The sequence below is a fragment of the Erinaceus europaeus genome, chromosome X (assembly GCF_950295315.1).
Source record: "Erinaceus europaeus chromosome X, mEriEur2.1, whole genome shotgun sequence".
In the NCBI taxonomy this organism is placed as follows: Eukaryota; Metazoa; Chordata; class Mammalia; order Eulipotyphla; family Erinaceidae; genus Erinaceus; species Erinaceus europaeus.
Window position 1 is genome coordinate 2,072,118 of NC_080185.1, and position 15,595 is coordinate 2,087,712.

The 15,595-nt window shown below is 58.9% G+C and overlaps 1 protein-coding gene across 2 annotated transcripts; it reads left to right on the forward strand.

The window, feature by feature from the left end:
* Positions 1–8,283: 8,283 nt before the first annotated feature.
* PNCK (pregnancy up-regulated nonubiquitous CaM kinase) lies at positions 8,284–11,251 on the forward strand. Of its 2 annotated transcripts, none has more exons than XM_060182921.1 (12): positions 8,284–8,345; positions 8,909–8,978; positions 9,202–9,333; positions 9,424–9,498; positions 9,578–9,716; positions 9,811–9,934; positions 10,021–10,096; positions 10,183–10,295; positions 10,366–10,444; positions 10,520–10,607; positions 10,681–10,801; positions 10,885–11,251. In XM_060182921.1, exons 2-11 carry the CDS (start codon positions 8,911–8,913, stop codon positions 10,792–10,794), a joined length of 1,008 nt encoding a protein of 335 aa, XP_060038904.1. In that variant the 5' UTR covers positions 8,284–8,345; positions 8,909–8,910; the 3' UTR covers positions 10,795–10,801; positions 10,885–11,251. The 2 variants fall into 2 exon arrangements, with proteins under 2 accessions (XP_060038904.1, XP_016048811.1); XM_016193325.2 differs by lacking the exon at positions 8,284–8,345 and adding an exon at positions 8,391–8,588.
* Positions 11,252–15,595: the final 4,344 nt, after the last annotated feature.

Below are 15,595 nucleotides of genomic sequence, written 5' to 3' on the forward strand. Positions count from 1 at the left end.
GGGGGCGGCGAGGCCAAGGTTGCCACCAGCTCTTATGCCTGAGCTGCTGATGCCTCCCTGGGTCCAGGGGACTCAGTGACACAGGTGGCCACAGAGAGCTGTAGCAGGACTACTGAGCTCAGAGACTGCTGGAGGGGGGGGCTCTGAATGCTGGGGTGTAGCAGGGCCCCAGCAGACCTGACAGGGCCGCCCCACCTCCCCAGGTTTCCCCAAGGGCACTCCTGTCCTCGCCCCATGACTTGAGGCCCTGCACATGGGGCCTCTGCCGTGTACCTCAGCCCCCCGCCCCGCCCCGCCCCGCCCCACCCTGGGGAGTGAAGGAAATTCTTCTCTCAGTGTACAAGATCGGGCACGACCTGGCCGGCTCCCTGCGCCAGCAGCACCGCCTCCCAAGCCTCGCTTCTGCCCTGGCCCTTCCTGGGCCCCCTCTGATCCCTGGGAACCAGCTCAGCTGGCACCCAAACCCAGGGTGGAAAAGGGAGGCACCGGAGTCCTCCTCTGCATGGTAGTCACTCTGTGGTCTGAGCCCACGGGGTGAGCCGGGTCCTCCCTCTGATGGCCTTCCCGAGGCTGGGAGCTCCTGTGTGCTGACCTGTGTCCTCACTGATAGGGATAGTTACAGTGTTACAGAGGGTCCCCAGGATGCTCCTCAGGGAGCTGAGACAGCTGTAATCCTGTCACCCTCCCTCACAGGAGCTGCTGGGGATGAGGGGAGTGTGAACCCCAGGACCTGGACGGCCTGGACACCGCCCTCCCCCCAAAGGCATCCTGAGCTGCCCCATGGCTCCTGGCCCCTGAGCCCACCCCAACCCCCAGCCCCCCACCTGGGGCATTCCTTCTGCTCCACGCCATCTGGGCTGGGGTGGGAGGAGGAGCCTTGGAAGGAGGTGGTGGGGCTCCCATTGTCCAAGGAGGCCTGGGAAGTGGAGTTGGGAAGGGACCCAGTGTTGGAGGACAGGAGAGGGGGGTGGAATCTGGGGTGGTTGGTGGTGGGCTAGCTGCCCCCCCCCAGGCCCTTGGCAGCTGGAGGCTGGTGGAGAAGTGTGGAATTACAATTAGCTGGGAACAAAGGCGGGACCCCTCTCAGGGACTCTGTGCAGCCAGCAGCCAGCCAGTGGGGGCCTGAGGGGGGGGTGGCTGGGGCCTGGGGGTGCCTTCAGCCTTGCTCCCCAGCTGCATGTGTGCACACATAGACCCCAGGAGCTGTGCTTCATGCTTTGTGTGAGGGTCGCTTTGGCTGTGAGCAGAGGGCACACCGTACCCGGCCCCACACGCAGGCATCTGTCCACTGTGTCCTTGGCTCACGCCCCCGCCCCCGCCCCCAGTGCTTTTTCAGTCGCAGGATCTCACACTGATACCGGACCTCACTTGTCCTAGGCAGCCTGGAGGAGGGCCCTGGGGTGCATCAGGGTGGATGGGGGATCCTGAGGGGGACCTTGGGCAGTGCCTACCCCACCACCCCACCCCACGTCTTTTCCCAGTGAGTGAGCTCTAAGGCCTTGGGCATTTCTGCTCGGGATTCTGACCCAGCATTGCTCTACTAGTTTTAGAAGATATTTTAACATCTTAAGATTGTTTATATGATAAGACAGTGAGAAATTGAGAGGGGAGGGGGAGCTAGAGAAAGAGAGTGACAGAGAGACACCTGCAGACCCGCGGCACTGCTCGTGGAGCTCACCCCTGCAGGTGAGGGCTGAGGTATTGAACTCACATTACACCTTGCATGGTGTAATGTGAGCGCTCAACCAGGTGTGCCACCACCTGGCCAGCACTGTTCGGCCGAAGAACGTGCCAGTCGATCAACAGATTTCACCTGCTCCTGTCTTTCCTTTTTTTCTTTTTCTTTCTTTTTTTTTTTTTTTTTTTTTTTATATTTAGTCCCTTTTGTTGCCCTTGCTGTTTTTATTGTTGTAGCTATTGATGTCATTGTTGTTGGCTAGGACAGAGAGAAATGGAGAGAGGGAGGGGAAGACAGAGAGGGGGAGTGAAAGACAGACACCTGCAGACCTGCTTCACCGCCTGCGAAGCGACGCCCCTGCAGGTGGGGAGCCGGGGGCTCGAACCGGGATCCTCAGGCTGGTCCTTGTGCTTGGCGTATTTTCTAAAATTTTTATTCCCTTTTGTTGCCTTGTTTTATTGTTGTAGTTACTGATGTCATCGTTGTTAGATAGACAGAGAGAAGTGGAGAGAGGAGGGGGAGACAGAGAGGGGGAGAGAAAGACAGACGCCTGCAGACCTGCTTCACTGCCTGTGAAGCGACTTCCCTCAGGTGGGGAGGCGGGGGCTTGAACCGGGATCCTTAGGCCGGACCTTGCGCTTGGCGTCACGCGCGGTTAACCCGTCTTTCCTTTTCATATGTGGAGGAGGAGGGCCAAGGCAGTACTGCTCAGTTTTTATGGCGTGGTCCATGGCACCATGCGTGGCACCTTCCTGTGGCAGTCGGGCTCAAACTCCATACTTGGTGTCCTAGGTCAGGCCATTTCCCGGGTCCACTCGATTTTCGGGCTCAGATTCCCCACCTCAGTGAGTGGAGCCCTGGGAGCCGGGGCAGTTGGTCCCTGGGTGGTTTTGCAATAACCCCATCGTTGGGCGCTTGGGCACAAGTGCCCGAGTGTGAGCATACATGCCTTGTTCTCACCCCCACACACTGCACACCCTGCTCGTCTCGCGTTCTTTCTGTCCCAGCCCTGAGCCTGCCATCTCTCCAGGGAGTGAGTACTTCTTGGGAGCTGGGTCTGAAGGCAAAGTGTGGGCACTGACTGTGCCCTTGTGGTGAGGGCCCTTCTGCTGACAAAGAAGTGTTGGGCTCACGGGGGTCATCAGTGTGGGTTGCGTGTGCTGCCACCCTTTGGTCAAAGAGCCCCCGAAAGGGCGCCGTTGGTGCCAAGCTCTCTGCAGCACAGACACGTGAATGTCCCCTAGGGCTGCTGCCACCCGGAGTTCTGGGAGGATGAAGCCATGGGAGGATGTCCCGGCCACCTCTGCAGTGATGGGGGGGCTTGCCTGAAAGACCCTTCAGTCGCTCTGCCACTGAGCTAGCCCACACTCTCGGCCTTGCCCCTCCCCCACTGCACCCTTTTCGCAAGGCGAGCTGGGACCCCAGACATGAGTCCTTTGACAATGCCAATCACAGCTCCCAGTCAGGCTAGGACCATCCCTTCTGATAACATCCCCACCTCCATTTCTGCCTGCCTATACACCAGATCGGCCTCTCCCTCACTGGCTCTCAATTTCCACTCCGGCTGGTGCCCCTTGCCTTGAGCCTGCAGTCCCTGCCCACTCCCAGCATGCCGGGCTCAGGCCCTCTCCACCCACCCACCCCCCACCAGATTCTCGATGGCAGTCTGCCTGGGGCCGCCTCCCTGACACGAGGTGTGCTGCTGCTGCCTGTCTGGGAGGTGCGCTTTCTGCTGCCTGGCTCCCTGGGTGGTGGTGCCGGCCACACAAAATCACTTCCTGGCCCTGCTCCCAAGGCCTCCTAGAGTCAGGTGGCACCCTCCCTGGCCCCTGTGTCCTGCATGTGCTCACTAGCTCTGTCGTGTTGCCATGGTGCCACTCTTCCCTAAGCACTGAGCCAGTCTGTGACGTGAGAACATGCCGGCTTTGTCACCGAAGAGCATCTAGGTGCCGCAGTGTTTGCTGGTGCCGAGTGAAGGTGCTGTGAGCAGACTTTTGCCTCACTGGCGACTCCAGGGGCACATGGTGGCTGTCCGGTGTGGCAACACCTCCCTGTTTGCTGCTGGCCTCTGCAGCCCACACTGCCCTGAAGGGGCTGCCCCAGGGCCTGGGACTCAGGACTTGGGAACTGCCATTCTCAGAGGCATATCTCACACCACTTTTGAATTGTCACTTCACTAAGGACATATGACATCTTCTCACACGCTTTTTTGCCATCTGTATTTCTTTCTTGATGACACGTCCTCCCCCCTCCTTTTTTTTTTTTTTTTTTGTTTTTTAAAGCCCTGTTTGTTTTCATGAGACTTGATCTCTGGCATCAGTGTCACTTGAGACTCCACGTTAGGGCCTCACTCAGGCAGGCCCTATGCTCCACCCATCCTCGGAGCCACCTCCCTGGTCAGAGTATGTGTATGTGTGTGTGTGTGTGTGTGTGTGTGTGTGTGTGTGTATGTGAGTGTGTGTGACAAAGAAGTCAAGGGCCTCGCACATCTGAAATAATGTTGCACCAGCTCCCAGCCCAACTCTTTAGATGTTTGGAGAGGTGAAGGGTGAAGACAGATGTGCCCCTCTCGCGACCGGTGATACCCAGGGGATCCGAGAGAGGAGAAGGCAGCACACAGCCAAAGGTATAGGGAGCTTGCTGGAATGAAAAAGCTAGGAAGCAGTCACCTCCGAGAAGGACAGGGTGGACAGTCAAAAGGAGACAGGGCCTCCCAGGGGAGACCGAGGGAGGCCGGCCAGCAGGGAGGGCCACAGCTGGGCAGAGAGGCACTGGCACAGGCCTTTCCAGTGAAGGTGGGTTTCACGGGGAAATGGGGAAGGAATGTGTCTAGCTACCCTGGCATTGCGGGAGCTTTCTTGTCCTAGTCAATTGCCAGGTGCAGGGCCTTATCTCCTGAGATTCTCATCAGCGTGGCTAGAAGCTGGCTGCTAGCTAGCCTTTGCAGTTGGCACTGTCTTCAGCCTGGGGGTTCTCACTGGCCGAGCTCTGAACTGTTGCTATTCTGTCATCCGAGCAAAGCCTTCTTTAGAATGTTATGCCACCGTAGAGAGGGAGAGACAGAGAGGAGGGAGGGGAGAGATGCCACCGTCCCTGGAGCTCCTCAATTCCTGGCCCTTCCAGTGCCCTGGAGGCTGGAGCCAGGGTGCCCCCACACAGTAGCTGACGCTTTCTCACCGAGAGCCATCTCCTGCCCCCTTGTGGCATTTGTTTCCCTTTCTCTTTTGTTTGCTAGACCAGAGAGACATCAAGAGGGGAGGGGAGACAGAGAGGGAGATAGCCAGACATCTGCAGCCTGCTTTACTGCTACTGAAGTGTCCTCCTTGCGGGTGGGGAGTGGAGGTTCCAACCTCTGTCCTTGCTCACTGGGTGTGCCGCTGCCCGGCCCTCTCATGGGGCTCTCTGCTGCCTTGCCAGGAGGTTTAGAGGCTGTTTTTGTGTTCTGGACAAGCCTGGTTTCCGTGCGCCTTCTCCCCGCAGGGCTCCCGCATGGAGCAGGCATGTGTGCTTTCACCCAGGCCAAACGCTCATCTCTCCTTCATGGACCGTGCTCTTCTGTGGCACCCGGTAACACCTGGCCTCTCGAGGGGTGCACAGCAGCACCCTCTGCTTCCCTCTCCGAGTCTAGTGTCACGGGAGCTCTGTGCTCCCTCTGGTGGGGGGAGGGGGCCTGCCTCCCGGTGTGCTGTGAGCACTGACTGACAACACCGCAGACTGCGGCCACATCTTGTTACCTGCCACCTGGCCAGGAAAGCAGCCCTGGGCTGGAAGGAGGCTTCCCTGCCTCACAGGTAGGTACCTCTGCAGGGAATGTGGGGAGCAGGTGACACCCCCCCACACTGCCTGCTCCCTCCCTCCCTCTCTTCCTGCCTGTCTGCCTGCCTTCCTTCGCTTCCGTTTTTCTTTTATTACCTTTTTTATTTTGTTTACTTATTTTGGATAGAGACAGTAAGAAATCGAGAGGGAAGAGGAAGATAGAGGAGGGGAGGGAGAGAGTGAGAGAGAGAACGCTTCTCTGTGAAGCTTCTCCCCCGCAGGTAGGGACTAGGGGCTCAAACCCAGGTCCTTGCACACTATAATGTGTGCACTCTCCTGGGTGGGCTACTACCAGGCTTTTAAAAATATTTATTTATTCCCTTTTGTTGCCCTTGTTGGTTTATTGTCGTCGTTGTTGGCTAGGACAGAGAGAAATGGAGAGAGGAGGGGAAGACAGAGAGGGGGAGAGAAAGACACCTGCAGACCTGCTTCACCGCCTGGGAAGCGACTTCCCTTGCAGGTGGGGAGCCTGGGGCTTGAACCGGGATCCTTATGCTGGTCCTTGCGCTTGGCGCCAAGTGTGCTTAACCGGCTTTTTTTTTTTTTTCTTCTTTCTTTTCCCCCAGAGCACTGTTCAGCTCTGGCTTATGTTGGTGCAGGGTATTGAACCCAGGACATTGGAGCCTTAGGCATGAGTCTCTTTGCATCACCGTTATGCTATCTCTCTCTCTTTTTTGTTTTGTTTTTTTTTTTGTTTGTTTGTTTTTGTTTTCCCTCCAGGGTTATTGCTGGGGCTTGGTGCCTGCACTACAAATCCACTGCTCCTGGAGGCCATCCACTCCCTTTTTCTTGTTGTTGTCCTTGTTGTTTTTTATCATTGTTGTGGTTATTATTATTGAAGTCATTGTTGTTGGTTAGGACAGAGAGAAATGGAGAGAGGAGGGGAAGACAGAGAGGGGGAGAGAAAGATAGATACCTGCAGACCTGCTTCACTATGACGTGACCCCTGCAGGTGGGGAGCCAGGGGCTTGAACCTGGATCCTTATGCTGGCCTTGCGCTTTGCACCATGTGTGCTTAACCCACTGCGCTACCACCCAACCCCCTATGCTACCTCTTTTGCCCCCTTTCTCTATCTGTCTCTCTTTTTTTTTGGCCTTCAGATTTATCGCTGGGGTTCGGTGCCTGCACTATGAATCCACTGCTCCTGGAGACCATTTTTTCCCATTTTGTTGCCCTTGTTGTTGTGATTATTATTATTGTTGTCATTTATGTTGTTGTTGGATAGGACAGAGAAATTGAAAGAGGAGGGGAGTCAGAGAGGGGGAGAGACAGACAGACGCCTGTAGATCTGCTTCGCCTCTTGTGAATTGATCCCCCTGCAGGTGGGGAGCCAGGGGCTCAAACCAGGATCCTTTCACCGGTCCTTGCGCTTTGCACCACCTGCGCTTAACCGGCTGTGCTACCCCGTCCAACCCCTTTCTTTCTCTTTTTATTGATTTTGTTTGATAGGACAGAGAGAAATTGAGAGGGAAGGGGAGACAGAGAGATAGAGAGGCAAAGAGATGTCTGCAGCACTGCTTCAACACTTGTAAAGCTTCCCCATGGCCCACTCTCTTTTTGGATAGGACCCCAGGGAAGGCCATTCATGCAGGAGAACAGATGGGTATTGAGCCCACAGGCTTCCTTTGGTGGGGCCACTTCAGGGCAGGTAGGTCCGGAAAGGGGGGTTTCAACCCTTAGCCTGCCCGCAGAACTTGTGGAGACAGTCTGCTGGGGACCTGCGGGTAAGTGGGCCACTCCTGGGCCCCTGGCCTGTGCATTCCTGGGCTGGGACAGGCTGTGTGGGGTCTGCAATCATTTCAGGGCAGGATGGCAGCATGACGGATGTCTTTGAGTTTGGGGGGAGGCGGGAGACCTGTCTGGGCTAGGGGCACCTGGGTGCATGCCCAGTGGAGCAGAGAGGCAGCCCTGCAGGCTTCAAGTCAAGGGCTGGAACTTTGAGTGCAAAGGTCCTGGGGTTTCAAGGACAGAACTGGATGTGGGTGCAGTTGCTGCAGGCAAAAATGAGTGGGATGGGCCTGGGAACTGTGGAGGGGCTGGAGCCTGAGGGTGGCAGGACCTCGATGCAGGGAGCCTCTGGATTTGGGGGGCCAAGGCTGGGAGCCCTGCAGGCCCGTGAAGCAGTGTGGCTGCCAGCCCCTGGAGTAATGGTGGGGCTGTGTCCAGAGTGGGAAACTGTTTTGTTTATGATCATAACTGTTGTGGGGCTGGGGCTTTGCATATGCCCAACTTCTTTGCTTCCAGACAGCTTTTTTATTCAGCTGGAGACATGCAGAGAGACAGAGAAAGAGGAGAGATGCTACAGCACCTGTGTGATCGTCCTCTTGACCTCCATGTGGTGTTGAGCCTTGAACCCGAGCCTCAGGCACGGCAAGGCACATGTCCTGCTCAGTGAGTTGTGTGCGCCCAGCAGGTAGTTGCGGCTCGTTGGCCTGCCTGGTGTCCCAGGAGCACAGGTCAGTGTAGAGAGGAGGCTGCTGACAGACCTGTCAGGCGCAGCCCAGAGCCTTCCTCACTGGGACAAGGGTAGTGCAAAGGTCCTGGGGCAGCCTAGGAGCAGAAAGAAAGGTCTCCTCCCCTTTCCTGTGCACCCAGCAGGGCTGGAGGGACAGGGGAAGGCAAGGGAGGGAGGGTCGCCTGCAGACAGCAGAGCGGATGCCAGTGTCTGCAAGGCGGGAATTGCCTCACAAGGAGGCTGCGGCTCCGCGGCCCTGCGGTGTCCTCGTGCTCGCGGTGCACGGGCTCGGGCCCGGGCCGGGTGCGCGCGTCGGGGGCGGGGCCGGCGGGCGCGGGCGGGGGGCTAGCTGACAGCCAGTGCGCGCGACGCTGTGGCTCGGGCTCCAGGTCCAGGTCTGCAGGGCGCTGGGGACCCTGGGGGCGCGGGCGGGGTCTTCGCCCTGGCTGCCGCAGCCCCGCGCGCGCCCCCGCGCACACCTGTCACGCCGGCGCGCCCCTGCTGCACGCACGCCCACGCAGTTGGGGACGCGGGAGGCTCGGGCTGCCAGTCCCCGCCCGAGGCGCCAAGGGCCAGGCTGCGCGGGGCGGCCGCGTGGGTGGCTGTGGTGGCGGCGTTACAGAGCCCGGGGGTCGCAGGTGCCACGGGCGCGGGGGGCGGCCTGAGCGGCGTGGGGGGCCAGCTCGGGCCTGGGGACCCTGTGGGTGGAAGTGGGCCCTGAGGGGCTGAGGTGCGGTGCGGGAGCGCGCTGAGTCGTCGCGTGGAGGCAGCGAGGGGGTGTTTGGGGCGGATGGCCCGCCGATGTCGGTGTGAGGGCGCTGGCGCGGGGTCTGGGGGCGCAGGTGCGAGGGGGGCGGGGGCGGGGGCGGGCGGCCGGGGCGCGGAGGCGGCTGTCTCTGTCCCTGTCCCTGTCGCTGTCGCTGTCGCTGTCGCGGTAGCTGGGTTGGCTTCCCCGCAGACATGCTGCTGATGAAGAAGCAGACGGAAGACATCAGCAGCGTATATGAGATCCGGGAGAAGCTCGGCTCGTGAGTGCCCGGGCGGCCGCGAGATGGGGTCTGCGTCAGGCCCGGCGAGGGGCTGGGGCGGGGGCGGGGGCGGGGGCGCGCGTGTGTCACAGCGGTGTGTCAACGGAGCGTGTGCCCGCGAGGCCGAGTGTGCAGCTGTGTGGCGCGCGTGCGTGGGTGTGGTGGGGGTGTTGGCGTGGCCTCCCCCAGCTCGGCCTTCCCGGCCCTCCTCCCGCTGCGGCAGGGGTGCCTTTTCGGAGGTGGTGCTGGCCCAGGAGCGGGGCTCCTCACACCTCGTGGCCCTCAAGTGCATCCCCAAGAAGGCCCTGCGCGGCAAGGAGGCCCTGGTGGAGAATGAGATCGCTGTGCTGCGGAGGTGTGCAGGCTGAGGGCTCCCGGGGACCCCACCCAAGCCCCCTGTGGCCCACGTGGGGCCACCAAGGGCCTTTCTTTTCCTTGCTTGCAGAGTCAGCCACCCCAACATCGTGGCTCTGGAGGACGTGCACGAGAGCCCCTCCCACCTCTACCTGGCCATGGAGCTGTGAGGCAGGGCACAGGGTGGGAGTGGCAGGGGGTGGCAGGTTGGGACCAGGCCCGCTCAGCTGAGTTTGGCCCTACAGAGTGACTGGCGGTGAGCTGTTTGACCGCATCATGGAGCGCGGCTCCTACACTGAGAAGGATGCCAGCCACTTGGTGGGCCAGGTGCTGGGGGCCGTGTCCTACCTGCACAGCCTGGGCATCGTGCACCGCGACCTCAAGGTGCGTCCTTTGCCTGGCACCCAGGGTGGGCCTGCGGCTGCCCAGCCCTAGCCCTGGGTCTCACCAGCACTGACTCAATGTCATTGTGTTGTAGCCTGAGAACCTTCTCTATGCCACACCCTTTGAGGACTCGAAGATCATGGTGTCCGACTTTGGCCTGTCCAAAATCCAGGCTGGCAACATGCTGGGCACGGCCTGTGGGACCCCGGGCTATGTGGGTAAGGGGGGGCGCCAAGGCTCGAGGGGCTGCGCGGCCGGGCCTGCGGGCACTGAGGACGCGGTGGCGTCTGTCTCTGGCCCCCAGCCCCGGAGCTCCTGGAGCAGAAGCCCTATGGGAAGGCCGTAGATGTGTGGGCCCTGGGCGTCATCTCCTACATCCTGTGAGTGGCCGCTGGGAAGGCTCCTCTCTGCCCCCTGCTGGGTTGGGGAGGGTTGGACAGCTGGGTGATTCCTCTGTGGGTGCCAGGCTGTGTGGCTACCCCCCCTTCTACGACGAGAGCGACCCTGAGCTCTTCAGCCAGATCCTGAGGGCCAGCTATGAGTTTGACTCGCCCTTCTGGGATGACATCTCCGAATCAGGTGCCAGCTTGGGGCAGGGACGGGGTCTGGGGGGAGGGGGCGTCCAGGGCTGACCTCGCCTCCCCTGCAGCCAAAGACTTCATCCGGCACCTCCTGGAGCGAGACCCCCAGAAGAGGTTCACCTGCCAACAGGCCTTACAGCACCTTTGGTCAGTGGCACCCTGAGCCTGCCAGACCCAGAGGGGCCGCCACCCCATCCCCACTGACCCCTCCCTCCTCCCCAGGATCTCGGGCGATGCGGCCTTTGATAAGGACATCCTGGGCTCAGTGAGTGAGCAGATCCAGCGGAACTTCGCTCGGACCCACTGGAAGGTCAGTGTGGGGGCCCAGCCGAGGGCTGAGGGCTGGGGGGCGGGGGACCTGGCATGACAGCTATCTCCCACAGCGGGCCTTCAATGCCACCTCCTTCCTGCGCCACATCCGGAAGCTGGGCCAGAACGCCGAGGGCGAGGAGGGCCCTGAGCGGAGGGTGGCCAGCCACAGCCTTCCGGGCTGGTGATGTGCAGGTGCGTGCAGTGCCGTGGCTGGGCTCCCTGGGTTCTGGCCGGCGCCTCACTACCCACCTCCCTTGTGCTTCTCTCTCCCCCAGGAGGATGCCGTGGCCATGTGGACTGACCCTGCACTCCTTCCACGGACCCCTTCAGCCCCCTCCCCAGCCCCCCAGCCCCAGGCTGGCCTCTGCTGGAGAGTCTGAGACTGCGGGTGTGGCACAGGGTGCGGGGGCAGGGATGTGGTACCCCGTCTGCCCTTTGGTTGGCTGCGCATGTCCGCAGGCGCCCTCCTTCTCTGTTGCCGCCACCCTCCCTCTAGAAGCCCAAAAGGCATCGGCATGCGACCCACCCCGGGGCGTCCCTCCCGCACGCACGGCTGCTCAGTGCTTTGCTGACTGTGGGTGGTCCGCTTGTGTCGTGGCCCTCTGCCCTCCTTCCCCAAATCAATAAAGACAGACAGAGTAATGGTGGTGCTGGACTGCGGCTTGTGTCGGGGGACGGGGCCCAGGGTCGTCTGTGGGCAAGAGAGCAGGGATGCAGGCTCTGTGTCCAGGGCCCCTCACACCACCTCACCTTTGGTAGCTCTGGACCCAACACACAAAAACTGGGTGTGCCCCCAGGAAGTGCTACTTGGGCAGCAACCCCAGGAGGAAGTGCGAGTGGCTGGGATGCTCCAGACTGGGCCTCTCAGGCTGCCGCCCAGCAGAAGCAGAGCTGGGGGCCTCTTAGTCAGAGGAGTGGGGAGCCCCTGGGCCAGGAGACGGCGCCCCTGGACAGCACCATGGAACCGTGTGCAGGCTAGATCCCACAGGCCCTGGGAAGGCAGACAGAGGCGTCCCTGGCTCTGCTGTGTGCTCTCAGGTGATGCCTTGCCTACCGGACCTCTGTCTTGCTCGTTTCAAGAAGACCCCCTGGGTCCCAGCCTGAGTATCCCCCGAGCTCAGGGGAGAGAGCCCCCCTTGTTCCCCATGAGTCTGTGCAGAACAGGAAGGGCTGGACCCCTGAAATGTCCACCTCCAGGGCCTGTGGCAACAGTTGGGCTCCAGGCAGGTGGCCAGGACCACCTCATTTTAGGCCTGGGGGCAGGGCTAGGGCTTACTCCTCCCTGTGTCCTCCAGCCTTCCAGTCCGTGTTGGCCACATTCTCAGGTCTCCCATGGCTTCCTGCCAGGCCTCTTTGCTCCAGGCTTCCGAGTCCCAGCCCCTACTGTCTAGGGGGCCTCGGGCCCTTTCCAGTGGCTCGACTGCCTAAGGCCCATGGTCCATCCTGCCTCCCCTCTGCCAAAGGGACAGCAGCACCCCGGGGGCAGGACAGCAGGTGGTGACAGGGTCCCAGGTGTTAGTTCTGAGGGACTAGGAACTGTACCTGCTGGTCCTCATTTTGCCCATGGCCAGAATGAGGTGGGAGGGGTCTCCAGTGTCAGGGTGGGGTGGGGAGCTTGGTGTGGTGTGTGTTCAGGAGCAGCGGGGGCTGTAAGGGGCACTTCAGGCAGAAGCACTGGGCCAGTCTTCTGGAAGGAGTCAGGGCTCCCTGGAGAGGCCTGGCTTTGCCACAAGGGAAGGTGCAGTTTGGCTTCTGGCCAGCAGGGGGGGCCCTGGTCACATCGATGTGTCTCCCCGCCAGCCTCCCCCACTTCCTCAACACCTGGACCCTGCTCAGAACTCTTCCTCTCTACGCCACCCCCCCCCCCCCCGCCTCCCTCACACACTGTGATGAGAGGTCCTACCTGCCCACCTGGGAAGAGGGACAGGCGGAGGGGGTACTCCTCCATTTTCTCTGTGCCCTTCCCTCATGGGGCAGTGGGTGAGAAGTGCTGGCGTTACTTCCTAGGCGGTGGGGTGCTCCAGCTGGGAGCCAGAAAAGGGCCCATAGATGGGGTAGGAGCAGGGGGGTGGTGGCAGAGCATCTAGGGCAAAGGCCCAGCAAGTCTCCAGGGGGCAGAGGGTGGCAACGGGGGCTGCAGGAGCCGAGCCTGGCAGAGTGCTGTTGCAGTGGGGCTGATGACGAGGTAGAGGTGGCACTTGGAGTGGTCATGTTCTTGTCAGGGGGCACCCTCTGGAGGATGAGGGGGCTCCAAGAGTCTGGGGTTGGGTGAGGAGAGGGCATGCTTCTGGGGGCCCAGAAAGGGCAGAGTGGGTTGCAGCAGGGAGGCAGGGACCAACTTGGTGCTTGCTGAGCTGCGGCCTGAAGGGCTGGATGTGGAGCCAGAGGCCCGTGCCCACCTTCCCCTCATGGTGGCCAAGGCTGTGCTCTGCCTGCCGTGTGTGGCACTGTCTCCTGCTGGTCTCATGCTGTGTCCCAGAGCTCTGCCTGTGGGGACTCAGACCTCCCTTTTGGGGCGGCGACCGACCATAGCTATCATCATTCCCACGTGACTTGTGGAAACAGGCACAGAGAGGCCATGGTGGCCGAGCAGGCCTTGCTGTCGCCATGAGGTGGACCGTGTATGACTTGGGGACACTCTCAGGATGGCAAGGAGAGGGACTTGGCTTTGCCCTTGAAGGCCATCTTATCCCTCTTTGTGTCTTCTGCCTCCAGATATCTTCTCTTCCTTCTCTGTTAAGGGTTGGGCCTCTCAAGTGGGTCCCAAGGAAGGTCACCCCAGAGTGAACTCAGTGTGAGAGGCACGGGAAGCCGCGCTGGCTGGGGGCTCTTTGGGAGCCGAGGCAGGAGATGGGGGCACCTGTTGAGAGGCTGCTGAAGTGGCACAGGAAAGGGAATTGGAGCCCACAAACTGCCTACAGGAGGTAGAAGGAGCTGAGAAGGGAGTCGGGGCGTCAGCGCAGCAGGTTAAGCGCACGTGGCGCAAAGGGCAAGTACCGGCGTAAGGATGCCAGTTTGAGCTCCCGGCTCCCCACCTGTAAGGTAGTCCCTTCACAGGCAGTGAAGCAGGCCCGCAGGTGTCTTTCTCTCCCCCACTCTGTCTTCCCTTCCTCTCTCCATTTCTATCTGTCCTGTACAATAACAACAACGATAATAACTACAACAACAATGAAAAACAAGGGCAACAAAAGGGAAAATAAAGAAATATTTAAAAAATAATAATAATAATAAAGGAGCTGAGAAGCCAGGACAGGCCCAAGGACCGTGACCTGTGAGCGGAGCAGCTGCATCCATACCCATCTCCTTGGAGTGTGCGAGAAATGAGAGGCATCCTGTTTGGTTGATGTGGGGAGGGGGGTTGCTTGGAAGGACTGGTGAGAGATTTGCCTGGGGAGCTGTGAGGCTGGTGGTAGGATGGTGACTAGATGAGCTTTTTTGCTCTGAGTCTTCGGAATTGTCCAGCTCTGAGGCACATACGTCACACAGTGGACAAGGCTGGCTCCTGTGATGCCTACAGTGGAGGTCTAGTTGTTTTTTGCCAGGTTCTCCTTGTGGTTCCTTTAAATCTTGCTTATGTACTTCTTCTTCTAGCGTTTGCCCTTCTTCCGTAGCCAGTCAACAGCGTCAGGTTGAAAGCTGTCAGGAGCTGCTTGTTGCTGGCTTTGAAAGTGACTGGGATCCATGTGGATTCAGTCGGCTAGGAAGGATCCTCAGTTTCCCCAATGAATGGGGACTCACGGGATGCACCACGAGAAGGCCGATCCACTTATGTACTCTGTTTTAAGAAGCTGTTTTCATTTGATAAGGAAAGATGGTGGAAGTAGGGTACCAAAGTAAAAACCCAGTGGTGAGGGGTAGACATGTAGCTTCCTGGGCCAGTGGGGGGTGGGAGTGGGCGGGAGGGATGGGTCACGGTCCTTTGGTGATGGGAATGGTGTTTATGTACACTCCTAGCAAAATGTAGACATACAAATCAGTAGTTAATTAATATGAGAGGGGGAAATCAATTGTATGTCTCAAAGGTTCTCAAAAGACAAACTGAATCTTTTTAATAGATAGGCTACGTATTTGATATGCGGACTCTCTCAGAAGCCTAGACCAAGTAGATTAGAGGCTTCCAATAGCACAGCTATATACAAGATACTGGGTACTGTACAGCAAACCATAACAAAGGGACTTTTCAAAGTTAACCCAATTAACAAATAATGTGATGATAATATTAACTATTGATTGTCTTTTTGAACCCTAAGACAGCAGGAACCTCACATCTTCACTATAGAGCCCCTACTTCCCCCAGTCCTGGCACCCTTGGATAGGGCTCACTTTCCCGTATGCATCTCCCAATCCAAACCAAATAATATTGCATCCGCCGATCACAACCTAACCAAAGCAACGATTGCCATCTCAACATGCTTCACCTCAGAGTGTATCCAGAGACTTCACGTGTGGAATGACAACCCTTCAGCTTCATTACTCGGGTGAGACCTTTCTTTTTATAGTACACTCTAATTTCATCTCAGGTAGTTCACTTTCTAACAAAGTCCTATAACCTAGACATACACCAGTTTCTGTGAGAGAGAGCGTATGTGCACACGTATCCATAAACTACTGCAAAATATATACCTGAAAGCAGGATTACACTAGAGTTTGCAGTGAGTACCTCCCTAACACTTCCTCTCCACTATTCCAAGCTTGGGATCCATGATTGCTCAACAAATTGTTTGGCTTTGTATGTTAACTCTCTTTTCAATCACCAGGTTCCAGATGCCACCAGGATGCTGGCTAGGCTTCCCTGGAGTGAAGACCCCACCAATGTGTCCTGGAGCTCAGCTTCCCCAGAGACACACCTTACTAGGGGGAAAGAGAGAGGCAGACTGGGAGTATGGACCGACCAGTCGACGCCCATGTTCAGCGGGGAAGCAATTACAGAAGCCAGACCCTCTACCTTCTGCAACCCTCAACGACCCTGGGTCCATGCTCCCAGAG

Bases quoted from the DNA above. Each gene is read 5' to 3' on its own strand.
- PNCK (XM_060182921.1), top strand. From the start codon at position 8,911: ATGCTGCTGATGAAGAAGCAGACGGAAGACATCAGCAGCGTATATGAG. The intron at 9,334-9,423 runs GTGTGCAGGCTG...CCTTGCTTGCAG, and splicing joins GAGATCGCTGTGCTGCGGAG to AGTCAGCCACCCCAACATCG. The intron at 9,499-9,577 runs GTGAGGCAGGGC...TTGGCCCTACAG, and splicing joins CTCTACCTGGCCATGGAGCT to AGTGACTGGCGGTGAGCTGT.